The sequence below is a fragment of the Salmo salar genome, chromosome ssa18 (genome assembly GCF_905237065.1).
Source record: "Salmo salar chromosome ssa18, Ssal_v3.1, whole genome shotgun sequence".
Classification (NCBI taxonomy): Eukaryota; Metazoa; Chordata; class Actinopteri; order Salmoniformes; family Salmonidae; genus Salmo; species Salmo salar.
In genome coordinates, this window is record NC_059459.1 from 38,050,502 (window position 1) to 38,064,927 (window position 14,426).

Consider the following 14,426-nt stretch of genomic DNA (forward strand, 5'->3'; position numbering starts at 1 on the left):
ATACCTAGACCCTCCAAAGGATAGGTCCAGAGTCAGCCACAACCCTAGGCCTGTACACCACCCATCCAGGACAGAAAACATCCCTACCAGCCTGGAACAAGAAAAAAACAGATGCTACATTGTCTCCCCCTCCTCACAGAACAGACACCCCCTCCTCACAGAACAGACACCCCCTCCTCACAGAACAGACACCCCCTCCCCACAGAACAGACACCCCCTCCCCACAGAACAGACACCCCCTCCTCACAGAACAGACACCCCCTCCTCACAGAACAGACACCCCCTCCTCACAGAACAGACACTCCCTCCTCACAGAACAGACACCCCCTCCTCACAGAACAGACACCCCTCCCCACAGAACAGACACCCCTACCAGCCACAGAACAGATGCTACAGTCCCCCTCCTCACAGAGCAGACACCCCCTCCCCACAGAACAGACACCCCCTCCCCACTGATGGATTAAGGTGCGACACGTATCTGTTTGTAGCGATAGCCCTGTGAATGATCCTCCACTGTAGATCAGCAATACGCTTCTCAATGAGAGGCTTATACAGGGAGCGCCAACATTCTCTCAGAGAAGAACCTGGTCCCAACCTCCCCTAGCAGCCCGTTCGCTGCCCTCAGCCCATGCAGATGGTCTTCCTGAGTCGTCTTCACAGACACCGTGTACAGAGCTTTTTAGCTGGCTGTGGAAAAGGCCCCCGGCTCTGGAGTCTTGAACGATAGGATCATTCCCTCACCCTCCTGGTGTTCCCCTGCAGCGGCAGCGATGGTGAAAGGAGGCAGGTCAGTGTCATTCGTGGTTAGACGGTCCAGTCTCTGCCTTCTCCCCGGCAGCTCTCTGAACGAGCCCGGTAGTGCAGCACGGACCTCCTCCACCTCCTGCTGCAGCGGCCTGGTTGACTTTATGGAGGAAGCCTCTGACATGTCGCTGGCAGATTTCCATCCATCCTCTTCTTGTAGGTCACCCAACTTATTAAACCCCGCTATGGCCTGCAAGATGGCATTGGTCAGCACTCTGGTCTGGAGGAATGGGCTGTGAAACAGTGTCTCTTCCATTAGCCATGCTCCTGGCTGTGAAACAGTGACTCCTCCATTAGCCATGCTCCTGGCTATGAAACAGTGACTCTTCCATTAGCCATGCTCCTGGCTGTGAAACAGTGTCTCCTCCATTAGCCATGCTCCTGGCTGTGAAACAGTGACTCCTCCATTAGCTATGCTCCTGGCTGTGAAACAGTGACTCCACCATTAGCCATGCTCCTGGCTGTGAAACAGTGACTCCTCCATTAGCCATGCTCCTGGCTGTGAAACAGTGACTCCACCATTAGCCATGCTCCTGGCTGTGAAACAGTGACTCCTCCATTAGCCATGCTCCTGGCTGTGAAACAGTGACTCCACCATTAGCCATGCTCCTGGCTGTGAAACAGTGACTCCTCCATTAGCCATGCTCCTGGCTGTGAAACAGTGACTCCTACATTAGCCATGCTCCTGGCTGTGAAACAGTGTCTCCTCCATTAGCCATGCTCCTGGCTGTGAAACAGTGACTCCTACATTAGCCATGCTCCTGGCTGTGAAACAGTGACTCCACCATTAGCCATGCTCCTGGCTGTGAAACAGTGTCTCCTCCATTAGCCATGCTCCTGGCTGTGAAACAGTGACTCCTCCATTAGCTATGCTCCTGGCTGTGAAACAGTGACTCCACCATTACCCATGCTCCTGGCTGTGAAACAGTGACTCCTCCATTAGCCATGCTCCTGGCTGTGAAACAGTGACTCCACCATTAGCCATGCTCCTGGCTGTGAAACAGTGACTCCTCCATTAGCCATGCTCCTGGCTGTGAAACAGTGACTCCTACATTAGCCATGCTCCTGGCTGTGAAACAGTGTCTCCTCCATTAGCCATGCTCCTGGCTGTGAAACAGTGACTCCTCCATTAGCTATGCTCCTGGCTGTGAAACAGTGACTCCACCATTAGCCATGCTCCTGGCTGTGAAACAGTGACTCCTCCATTAGCCATGCTCCTGGCTGTGAAACAGTGACTCCACCATTAGCCATGCTCCTGGCTGTGAAACAGTGACTCCTCCATTAGCCATGCTCCTGGCTGTGAAACAGTGACTCCTACATTAGCCATGCTCCTGGCTGTGAAACAGTGACTCCACCATTAGCCATGCTCCTGGCTGTGAAACAGTGACTCCTCCATTAGCCATGCTCCTGGCTGTGAAACAGTGACTCCACCATTAGCCCTGCTCCTGGCTGTGAAACAGTGACTCCTCCATTAGCCATGCTCCTGGCTGTGAAACAGTGACTCCACCATTAGCCATGCTCCTGGCTGTGAAACAGTGACTCCACCATTAGCCATGCTCCTGGCTGTGAAACAGTGACTCCTCCATTAGCCATGCTCCTGGCTGTGAAACAGTGACTCCTCCATTAGCCATGCTCCTGGCTGTGAAACAGTGACTCCACCATTAGCCATGCTCCTGGCTGTGAAACAGTGACTCCACCATTAGCCATGCTCCTGGCTGTGAAACAGTGACTCCACCATTAGCCATGCTCCTGGCTGTGAAACATCTCTGTGAACACGCTCATAGCACAGAGTAATGACTGACATATCAACCTGCTCCATATCCAACAGGAACAAGTGCCAGTGTCCTACCCAAGGTCCCCTGCTCTCCTCGGAACAGCCCAAGCAGTATCTCTCCAGCACACCCCCTGCTGGTACAGAAGTCTCTGTGTAGCTTGTAGACAGAAAGCTGTCACTCTGGAGATAATGTCCACCAGCCCTTGGTCCACCTCATGCAAACGGAGTTGTAACTCTGCTGCTCGTGTCCAGTGTTGACCAGACCAAAATAAATCCACCTGTCGAAAGATAACCAACAGAGGTAACAGACAAGGGAAAGATCTCCCCCTGTGAAGCTGATCAGACCATCAACAGAGGTAACAGACAAGGGAAAGATCTCCCCCTGTGAAGCTGATCAGACCATCAACAGAGGTAACAGACAAGGGAAAGATCTCCCCCTGTGAAGCTGATCAGACCATCAACAGAGGTAACAGACAAGGGAAAGATCTCCCCCTGTGAAGCTGATCAGAACCATCAACAGAGGTAACAGACAAGGGAAAGATCTCCCCCTGTGATGCTGATCAGAACCATCAACAGAGGTAACAGACAAGGGAAAGATCTCCCCCTGTGATGCTGATCAGAACCATCAACAGAGGTAACAGACAAGGGAAAGATCTCCCCCTGTGATGCTGATCAGACCCATCAACAGAGGTAACAGACAAGGGAAAGATCTCCCCCTGTGAAGCTGATCAGACCATCCGCTTGACAAGGTGCTCCTCTATCAGAAACACAGCCAATGCTTTATTCCCTCCCTCCCTCCCTCCCTCCCTCCCTCCCTCCCTCCCTCCCTCCCTCCCTCCCTCCTCCCTCCCTCCCTCCCTCCCTCCCTCCCTCCCTCCCTCCTCTCACCCCTCCTCTCCCTCCCTCCTCTCACTCCTCCTCTCCCTCCCTCCTCTCCCTCCTCTCCCTCCCTCCTCTCACTCCCTCTCTCCCTCCCTCCTCACAGCCACTGCTTTATTAATTCACCAAGCAGTTGAAAGATTTTCATAGTCAACCTTTTCTCCCACAGCGAGGAGAACATCCTACACGGTCACATTGGGCTCAGGCATACACCTGAAACCGTGACGGAGGTGGCTTCTCCACGTGAGACGTCATCCCCACTCCCACCAAACAAATGACACCCAAGCCACTAACTCACCCCACAATGTAATCACTAAAACGAATAACTTAAATGATAAAGAAATAAGAAAGAAATGAACAGAAAAAGGGACAGCACCCTCTCACCACACACAGCACCCTCACACAACCAACTCCAGAGACAGAGACTCTCTCCTTCCAGTGTTGTGATTGGCAGGCCTGTCAGTACAGGTGTCAATCAAAGGACAAGGAACCAAACCAAAAACAGGCCAACTGACATGATTGTGATTTTACTCCTCTGCTCAAGGATACCTAATGTTCCTACAGCAGAATGGTGCAGTATGATGGGGTATGGTGGGGTATGGTGCAGTATGGTGCAGTATGATGGGGTATGGTGGGGTATGGTGGGGTATGGTGCAGTATGGTGGGGTATGGTGCAGTATGGTGCAGTATGGTGCTGTATGGTGGGGTATGGTGCAGTATGTTACAGTATGGTGCTGTATGGTGCAGTATGGTGCAGTATGGTGCAGTATGGTGGGGTATGGTACAGTATGTTACAGTATGGTGCAGTATGGTGCAGTATGTTACAGTATGGTACAGTATGGTGCAGTATGGGTACCAACTGAGGATAAGGAGGAACCAAACCAAAAACAGGCTTTAAATATTTGAAGACAGTTTTAAGTTAGTTCCCCATTGGGACTTAAAATGTCTTATTCCTTGTCTCGTCTATTTATTTTGGGGGCATTTGTAACTCCGCCCCCTCGCTACAGTGTTTATGTAAAGTGGCAGATGTGTTTGACAGTTGGTCTGAAGGGAGGAGGCTGAAACAGAGGGGGAACTGTCACAGGACTGTCAACCATTTTAACATGACACTATCAAGGCATAGACATACAGTTGAAGTCGGAAGTTTACATACACCTTAGCCAAATACATTTAAACTCAGTTTTTCACAATTCCTGACATTTAATCCTAGTAAAAACTCCCTGTCTTAGGTCAGTTAGGATCACCACTTTATTTCAAGAATGTGAAATGTCAGAATAATAGTAGAGAGAATGATTTATTTCAGCTTTTATTTCTTTCATCACATTCCCAGTGGGTCAGAAGTTTACATACACTCAATTAGTATTTGTTGGCATTGCCTTTAAATTGTTAACTTGGGTCAAATGTTTCGGGTAGCCTTCCACAAGCTTCCCACAATAAGTTGGGTGAATTTTGTCCCAGTCCTCCTGACAGAGCTGGTGTAACTGAGTCAGGTTTGTAGGCCTCCTTGCTAGCACACGCTTTTTCAGTTCTGCCCACACATTTTCTTTAGGATTGAGGTCAGGGCTTTGTGATGGCCACTCCAATACCTTGACTCTGTTGTCCTTAAGCCATTTTGCCACAACTTTGTAAGTATGATTGGGGTCATTGTCCATTTGGAAGACCCATTTGCGACCAAGCGTTAACTTCCTGACTGATGTCTTGATGTTGCTTCAATATATCCACATAATTTTCTTTCCTCATGATGCCATCTATTTTGTGAAGTGCACCAGTCCCTCCTGCAGCAAAGCACCCCCACAACATGATGCTGCCACCCCTGTGCTTCACGGTTGGGATGGTGTTCTTCGGCTTGCAAGCCTCCCCCTTTTTCCTCTAAACATAACGATGGTCATTATGGCCAAACAGTTCTATTTTAGTTTCATCAGAGCAGAGGACATTTCTCCAAAAAGTGTGATCTTTGTCCCCATGTGCAGTTGCAAACTGCAGTCTGGCTTTTTTGGCGGTTTTTGAGCAGTGGCTTCTTCCTTGCTGAGCGGCCTATCAGGTTATATCGATATAGGACTCGTTTTACTGTGGATATAGATACTTTTGTACATGTTTCCTCCAGCATCTTCACAAAGTCCTTTACTGTTGTTCTGGGATTGATTTGCACTTTTCTCACCAAATTACGTTCATCTCTAGGAGACAGAACGCATCTCCTTCCTAAGCGGTATGATGGTCCCATGGTGTTTATACTTGCGTACTATTATTGTACAGATGAACGTGGTACCTTCAGGCGTTTGGAAATTGCTCCCAAGGATGAACCAGACTTGTGGAGGTGTACAATTTTTTTTCTGAGGTCTTGGCTGATTTATTTCGATTTTCCCATGATGTCAAGCAAAGAGGCACTGAGTTTGAAGGTAGGCCTTGAAATACATCCACAGGTACACGTCCAATTGACTCAAAGTATGTCAATTAGCCTAACAGAAGCTTCTAAAGCCATGACATAATTTTCTGGAATTTTCCGAGCTGTTTAAAGGCACTGTCAACTTAGTGTATGCAAACTTCTGTCCCACTGGGATTGTGATACAGTGAATTTTAAGTGATACAATCTGTCTGTAAACAATTGTTGGAAAAATTACTTGTGTCATGCACAAAGTAGATGTCCTAACCGACTTGCCAAAACTATAGTTTGTTAACAAGAAATTTGTGGAGTGGTTGAAAAACGAGTTTTAATGACTCCAACCTAAGTGTATGTAAACTTCCGACTTCAACTGTATCTGAGAAAATATATAGATATATAGATTAAAATCACGGCATAGAGAGACATGCATGAGTAAATATATAATTAGATTAATGCATCTTGAATAAAGGCCTGGCTCAATAAAGCAGACTTGAGTCCCGTCTCTCTCTCTTTGAGACACACAGACGTTTTGATGGACTTTGTATTGTATTATGTAGTGGTATGTGATGCCTGGTTGTGTCACCTGGCTATCTTGAGATGCTAGCTGTGGGTCTCTCTGGATGGGACCATCTGCTAAATGGCTACATTGTAATGTAGTGCTGTGTGTTTTATGTGTTGGTCCCTGTTTGGACCCCGGGAAGAGTAGCCCCTGCCTTGGCAGCAGGTCAGTGGGGTTCCTAATAAATACTACTAATACTACTACTCTCTCTGTCTCTCTCACGCTTTCCTCTCCCTGTTTTTTCTGTCCCTCTCTGTCTCTCTCACTCTCTCTCCTCCCTGTTTTTTCTGTCCCTCTCTCTCTGTCTCTCTCTCTCTCGCCTCTCCCTGTTTTTTCTGTCCCTCTCTCTCTGTCTCTCTCACTCTCTTTCCTCTCCCTGTTTTTTCTGTACCTCTCTCTCTGTCTCTCTCACTCTCTCTCCTCCCTGTTTTTTCTGTCCCTCTCTCTCTGTCTCGCTCACTCTCTCGCCTCTCCCTGTTATTTCTGACCCTCTCTCTCTGTCTCGCTCACTCTCTCACCTCCCTGTTTTTTCTGTCCCTCTCTCTTCCTCTCTCTCTTTCTTTCTCCCTCTATTCTTCCCTCTCATCTTTCTTTCTGTCTCCCTCTCTGTCTTTCTCCCTCTCTTATACCCTTTCCCTCAACTTGTCTCTCTCTCTCTCTCTCTCTCTCTCTCTCTCTGGCATTCTCCAACAGACAGCTCCTCCTCTGTTACCTCTCCTTCCTTTCCGGACTGAGTCTCCTCACAGGTCTACAAGCTGCGCTGACGTTTTTCATTTATGCACCACTTATCTCTTCCACCGGTGTGAGGCAGCTCAGAGAGCTCCGCAGCACAGTGCATACATATTTAACAACACTGTGTGTGTGTGTGTGTGTGTGTGTGTGTGTGTGTGTGTGTGTGTGTGTGTGTGTGTGTGTGTGTGTGTGTGTGTGTGTGTGTGTGTGTGTGTGTGTGTGTGTGTGTGTGTGTGTTTTTGCAGGCATGTACATCCCCAGCTGCGATGAGGACGGCTACTACAGGCAGCTGCAGTGTGACCAGAGCATGGGAGAGTGTTGGTGTGTTGACCAGCACGGAGGAGAAATTATGGGTTCCAGAATCCATGGCAAACCTGACTGTGGTAAGAGCTGTAGGGCTGTAGTGAAGAGCTTCTTGGTGGTTATACAATAACAAAAAGCAGGCATTGTGATTGGTTGAGACGCGTTCTAAGCCACGCTAAAAAAACTGTTTAGTATGGGTCAGCCTATGAGAAATGCCTGTGCATCCAGTGTCCCATCAACCAATTCATTAACGTGATGTCCACTGTAAAAAGCATCTAGACATTATATCTCCTTGCTTCTAGCCTAACATTTGGTTTGCAACAACAGGGGGATTTGTACAAACGTTTCTGTCTGTCTCTGGACATTTGCAACATTGTTTGGATATTGAAATTTGATCTCCACTATCCTATTGAGAATGAATTAACGTATCAGGATGAGACGGACATCTTTTCTCAGCCAGTCGAAATCATGAATCAGCATCATTTTTATGGACATGCAAAGAAATGTTCATATAAAAACAGGTCAAACGACATGCAAATACTTTGCTGTTATTCTGGCTTCACTGTTTGATGTGACTGGAAGTTAGTCCTAGTTGGCTAGCTAGCAAGCAAGGGATAAGAGCGTTGCCAGCCAGCATGGCAACGGAACATTTAGAACACGACTGGGTCTCGTCCATAGATACAGAACAAAAAGACTTAACGACTGGGTCGCATCTCTGTCAACCTAACCAGAATGAACGGCCAGCCGGCTTGGCTAGCAGCCATAGATGTGTCGGGACTGGGCCTATATTTTTGTTGAGGGATGAAATAGAAGCCTATGAATACATTTATCAAATTAACGTTTTTTATTTAATTGGTCACCGTTGTAGAAAAGCAATTATAAACTGGGTGGTTCGAGCCTTACATTTACATTTAAGTCATTTAGCAGACGCTCTTATCCAGAGCGACTTACAAATTGGTGCATTCACCTTATGATATCCAGTGGAACAACCACTTTACAATAGTGCATCTAAATCTTTGCTGATTGGCTGAAAGTCGTTTTATATCAGACCGTAAACCATGGGTATGACAAAACATTTATTTTTACTGCTCTAATTACGTTGGTAACCAGTTTATAATAGCAATAACGCACCTCGAGGGTTTGTGATATATGGCCAATATACCACGGCTAAGAGCTGTGTCCAGGTTTGCGTCATGCATAAGAACAGACCTTAGCCGTGGTATATTGGCCATATACCACACCTCCTCGGACCTTATTGCTTAATTGTACACTCAAGGTTGTGTAAAAAACGACTTTTTTAGCATGGCTATGCTGCTCTACAGGACTCCTCTTCTTCTGTGAGGTTTAACAGCGGTTGATATCCAATATGTGGCATTACCGTCCCCAACGAAACTATAGTATAGATCCACTACACTTTACAAAATGGGAAAGGAGAACCGGGAAATATTATAAAAAAGATATACATATATTTGAATTACCCTAAACAACTTAACCCTACACTCATTAAAAACCCACTACCCCATTCCACTACTTTGATCCTATCTGCTCCTGCACCCTGCCAGCGGCCGGGGGGGACGGGACAACACACCCTGTAACTCTTCTGAAGTCAAATCTCGTATATCCAAATACATCTCTGCAGCTGCCACCACAACATCTATTCTCTGTGATTTACGTTCCATTTCTGCGGTACAGTTGATAACCATTGCTATAAACACTAAGAAGCCAACCTTACTGAAGCATATATCACTCGTTGGCCGATCCTTCTGTTCTGGCACAGATCTACTATTCACTGGAATCCTCTCAGGATCCCTCACCTTTGACCCCTCCTTCTCTACTTTCTTCACTGCCTCAGCGTACAACATCTGTACTACTCTGACTCAAAGCCACCTCAATCTGCCTCTCTCGCACCGGACACTTCCGATCCCCAGCATCATAGACACCCCTACAGTTAACACACACAACTTAATCCACCGAAACGACACAATCCTCTTTCACCATGCCCTCCTGCACACTTCCCACATCTTGGAATCTCCGTCCTATACACTGCTGTGACATGGCCATAAACGTTACACCTGAAACAGAGCAGTGGATTCAGAACAGAAGCTCTAACAGGATACCTGATATATCCTAACATGGTGTTGTTGGCTAGAGACTCTGACTCCAAACCAGTGGAGGCTTCTGAGGGGAGGACAGCTCATAATAATGTCTGGAACAGAGCTAATGGAACGGCATCAAACACCTGGAAACAAATGTGTTTGATGTATTTGATACCATTCCACTCCAGCCATTACCATGAGCCCGTCCTCCCCAATTAAGGTGCCACCAACCTCCAGTGTTCAAAACTCAAAAGGACTAACGGTGACTCCTCTGTTTCACCATGCTCACCACCGGGTCAACGTCGCATCAAACCACGAGTGTCACCAACACCAGGAATCTTCCATTTCAATTGTTCCACCTCCAAACTTAACGCTACCCCAGAAATCACTCCCTTTAATGGTGCCCTGTAACTAAGCGTAAAGCAAGATACAGGTCTTTCCCCAAGTTGCGTTGCACGGAGTGTCCTGCTCCCTCTGATCTGAAGAAACACAAGTCCACTTCGGGTTACCTTCACCGACCCAACAGCACCCACCATCTTTTCCACCCAACCTGAAACCACCCATGAATCAGCCAAAAGGCCTGGTTCCACGCTCACTCCCATTGGACCAAACTTATTTTGATCAATAACCATGTCCATCAATGCAAGGCTCGGGCTCCAAGATCCTCACAACACCATCTACGCCTCCAGAACTGTAACTGGCGTCCGGCTCACTCTGTTTGAACTTGACATCAATCTTCCTCTGAATACCCTCTCCATTGTTATTGCTAGCTTCAATAGATTCAAACCTCCCTCAGTCTTTTCAACCTCCTCTCACTTTCAAATCAAATCACATTTTATTGGTCACATACACATGGTTAGCGGATGCTATTGAGAGTGTAGCGAAATGCGAGTGTAGGGAAATGCTTTCCCTCCCATTTGTATTTATTAAGGAGCCCCATTGGCTGTTGCCAAGGCAACAGCTACTCTTCCTGGGGTCCAGACAGATTAAAGCACTTACATATAAAACAAAATATAAAACAGTACATCATATAACATTGTTACACCACTACATATCTACAATACAGAATGTATAATACCACCATACAACAATATTACAATGTACGTGTGTGTAGAGTGGGTGTGCATGTGTCTCTTCACAATCCCCGCTGTTTCATAAGATGTATTTTTACCTGATTCTACTGCTTGCATCAGTTACCTGATATGGAATAGAGTTCCATGTAGTCATGGATCTATGTTATACTGTGCGCCTCCCATAGTTTGTTCTGGACTTGGGGACTGTGAAGAGACCTCTGGTGGCATGTCTTGTGGGGTATGCATGGGTGTTTTTTATTTTATTTTTTACCTTTATTTAACTAGGCAAGTCAGTTAAGAACAAATTCTTATTTACAATGACAGCCTAGGAACAGTGGGTTAACTGCCTTGTTCAGGGGCAAAATGACAGATTTGTACCTTGTCAGCTCAGGGATTTGAACTTGCAACCTTTTGGTTACTAGTCCAACACTCTAACCACTAGGCTATGTCAGTGTCAGAGCTTTGTGCCAGCAGTTCAAACAGACAGCTCAGTGCATTCAGCTTGTCAACACTTCTTACAAAAGCAAGTAGTGATGAAGTCAATCTCTCTTCTACTTTGAGCCATGAGAGATTTACATGCATGTCATTAATGTTAGCTCTCCGTGTACTTTTAAGGGCCAGCTGTGCTGCCCTGTTCTGAGCCAATTGTAGTTTTCCAAAGTCTCTCTTTGTGGCACCTGACCACACTACTGAACAGTAGTCCAGGTGCGACAAAACTATGGCCTGTAGGACGTGCCTTGTTGATAGTGTTGTCACATCAAATCAAATCAAATTTTATTGATCACATACACATGTTTAGTAGATGTTATTGCGGGTGTAGTGAAATGCTTGTGTTTCTAGCTTCAACAGTGCAGTAATGTCTAACAAGTAATATCTAACAATTTCACAACAATACACACAAATTTAAAGTAACGGAATGGAATTAACAATATATAAATATTTGGACAAGAAATGTCAGAATCTTAAGAAGGCAGACTTCTCCCCATTTTAGCTACTGTTGTATCAATATGTTTTGACCATGACAGTTTACAATCCAGGGTTACTCCAAGCAGTTTAGTCACCTCAACTTGCTCAATTTCCACATTATTCATTACGAGATTTTGTTGAGGTTTAGGGTTTAGTGAATGATTTGTCCCAAATACAATGCTTTTCGTTTTAGGACTAATTTATTCCTTGCCACCCACTCTGAAACTAACTGCAGCTCTTTGTTAAGTTTTGCTGTCATTTCAGTTGCTGTAGTAGCTGACGTGTATAGTGTTGAGTCATCCGCATACATAGACACTCTGGCTTTACTCAAAGTCAGTGGAATGTCATTAGTAAAAAATGAAAAAAGCAAGGGGCCTAAACAGCTACCCTGGGGAATTCCTGATTCTAACTGGATGATATTTGAGAGGCTTCCATTAAAGAACACCCTCTGTGTTCTGTTGGACAAGTAACTCTTTATCCACATTATAGCAGAGGGTGTAAAGCCATAACACATACGTTTTTCCAGCAGCAGACTATGATCGATAATGTCAAAAGCCGCACTGAAGTCTAACAAAACATCCCCTACAATCTTTTTATCATCAATTTCTCCCAGCCAATCATCAGTCATTAGTGTAAGTGCTGTGCTTGTTGAATGTCCTTCCCTATAAGTGTGCTGAAAGTCTGTTGTCAATTTGTTCACTGTAAAATAACATTGTATCTGGTCAAACACAATTTTTCCCAGAAGTTTACTAAGGGTTGGTAACAGGCTGATTGGTCAGCTATTTGAGCCAGTAAAGGGGGCTTTACTATTCTTGGGTAGCGGAATGACTTTAGCTTCCCTCCAGGCCTGAGGGCACACACTTTCTAGTAGGCTTAAATTGAAGATATGGCACATAGGAGTGGCAATATCGTCTGCTATTATCCTCAGTAATTTTCCATCCAGATTGTCAGACCCCGGTGGCTTGTCATTGTTGATAGACAACAATAATTTTTTCACCTCTTCCACACTGACTTTACGGAATTCAAAAGTACAGTGCTTGTCAGTCATAATTTGGTCAGATATACTTGGATGTGTAGTGTCAGCGTTTGTTGCTTGCATGTCATCCCTAAGTTTGCTTATCTTGACAATGAAAAAGTCATTAAATTAGTTGACAATATCAGTTGGTTTTGTGATGAACGAGCCATCTGATTCAATGAATGATGGAGCCGAGTTTGCCTTTTTTCACAAATTTTAATTTAAGGTGCTACAAAGCTTTTTACTATCCTTCTTTATCATTTATTTGTGTTTCATAGTATATTTTATTTTTGTTTTTATTTAGTTTAATCACATGATTTCTCAATTTGCAGTACATTTGCCAATCAGTTGTACAGCCAGACTTATTTGTCATACCTTTTGCCTCATCCTTCTTAACCATACAATTTTTCAATTCCTCATCAATCCAAGGAGATTGAACAGTTTTTACAGTCATGTTCTTAATGGGTGCGTGCTTATTAGTAACTGGAATAAGCACATTTCATAAAATGCGTCAAGTGCAGCGTCTGGTTGCTCCTGATTACACACCACAGACCAGCAAATATTCTTTACATCATCAACATATGAATCACTACAAAACGCATTGTTTGACCTCTTATACACTATATTAGGCCCAGCATTTGGAACTTTTGTTTTCCTAGATATGGCTACTATATTATGATCACTACATCCTATGCATTTGAATACTGCTTTAAAGCAATCCTCCTCCCTTAATCAATTACTCGACTTCTTCTGAAAATATTCAAGCCGAAATCTCTTTTTAGCCTCTTCTAGAGACACGCTAAGCCCTGTACTCCCTCCACTTCAAACTCCATTTACAGCACTTTGCTTCGCCTCCTAACTATGACCGCAGCACAGCTGTGCTAAAAAAGTTATTTAGCACACCCTCTCATGTACAATTGCTTTAGAATATCACGCTGTAGGACTGTAGTGAAGAACTTCTTGGTGGTTACATAATACAATCAGTATTATGGGCTGTATAGGGCTGTATGACTGTATAGGGCTGTATGACTGTATAGGACTGTATAGGGCTGTAGGACTGTATAGGACTATAGGGCTGTAGGACTGTATAGGGCTGTAGGGCTGTATAGGGGTATAGGGCTGTATAAGGCTGTATAGGGCTGTAGGGTTATAGGGCTGTATAGGGCTGTAGGGTAATAGGGCTGTATAGAGATGTTTAGGGCTGTAGGGTTATAGGGCTGTATAGGGCTTTATTGGGCTGTAGGGCTATAGGGCTATAAGGCTGTATAGGGCTGTAAGGCTGTATAGGGCTATAGGGATGTATTGGACTGTATATGGATGTAGGGCTGCATAGGGCTTTATAGGAATGTAGGGCTATATAGGCCTGTGAAGGGTTGTATTAGGGCCGTAGGGCTGTATAGGACCGTAGGACTGTATAGGATTGTAGGGCTGTATAGGACTGTATAGGGCCGTAGGGCTGTATAGGACCGTAGGGCCGAATAGGACTGTATAGGGCCGTAGGGCTGTATAGGATTGTAGGGCTGTATAGGACTGTATAGGGCCGTAGGGCTGTATAGGGCCGTAGGGCTGTATAGGGCTGTAGGGCTGTATAGGGCTGTAGAGCTGTATAGGGCCGTAGGGCTGTGTAGGGCCGTAGGGCTGTAGGGCTGTATAGGGCTGTAGGGCCGTAGGGCTGTGTAGGGCCGTAGGGCTGTATAGGGCTGTATAGGGCCGTAGGGCTGTATAGGACTGTATAGGACCGTAGGGCTGTACAGGGCTGTATAGGGCTGTGTAGGGCCGTAGGGCTGTATAGGGCCATAGGGCTGTAGGGCTGTATAGGGCTGTAGGGCTGTATAGGACCGTAGG

At 45.7% G+C, this 14,426-nt stretch overlaps 1 protein-coding gene across 2 annotated transcripts in view; it reads left to right on the forward strand.

The window, feature by feature from the left end:
- LOC106591216 (testican-2) overlaps window positions 1-14,426 on the forward strand; it is a 112,137-nt gene that overhangs the window by 95,428 nt on the left and 2,283 nt on the right. For both annotated transcript variants that reach the window (XM_045701087.1, XM_045701086.1), the window contains exon 11: window positions 7,374-7,511. In XM_045701087.1, the coding sequence (XP_045557043.1) occupies window positions 7,374-7,511 (138 nt within the window). The remainder of the gene's footprint in view (window positions 1-7,373; window positions 7,512-14,426) is intronic.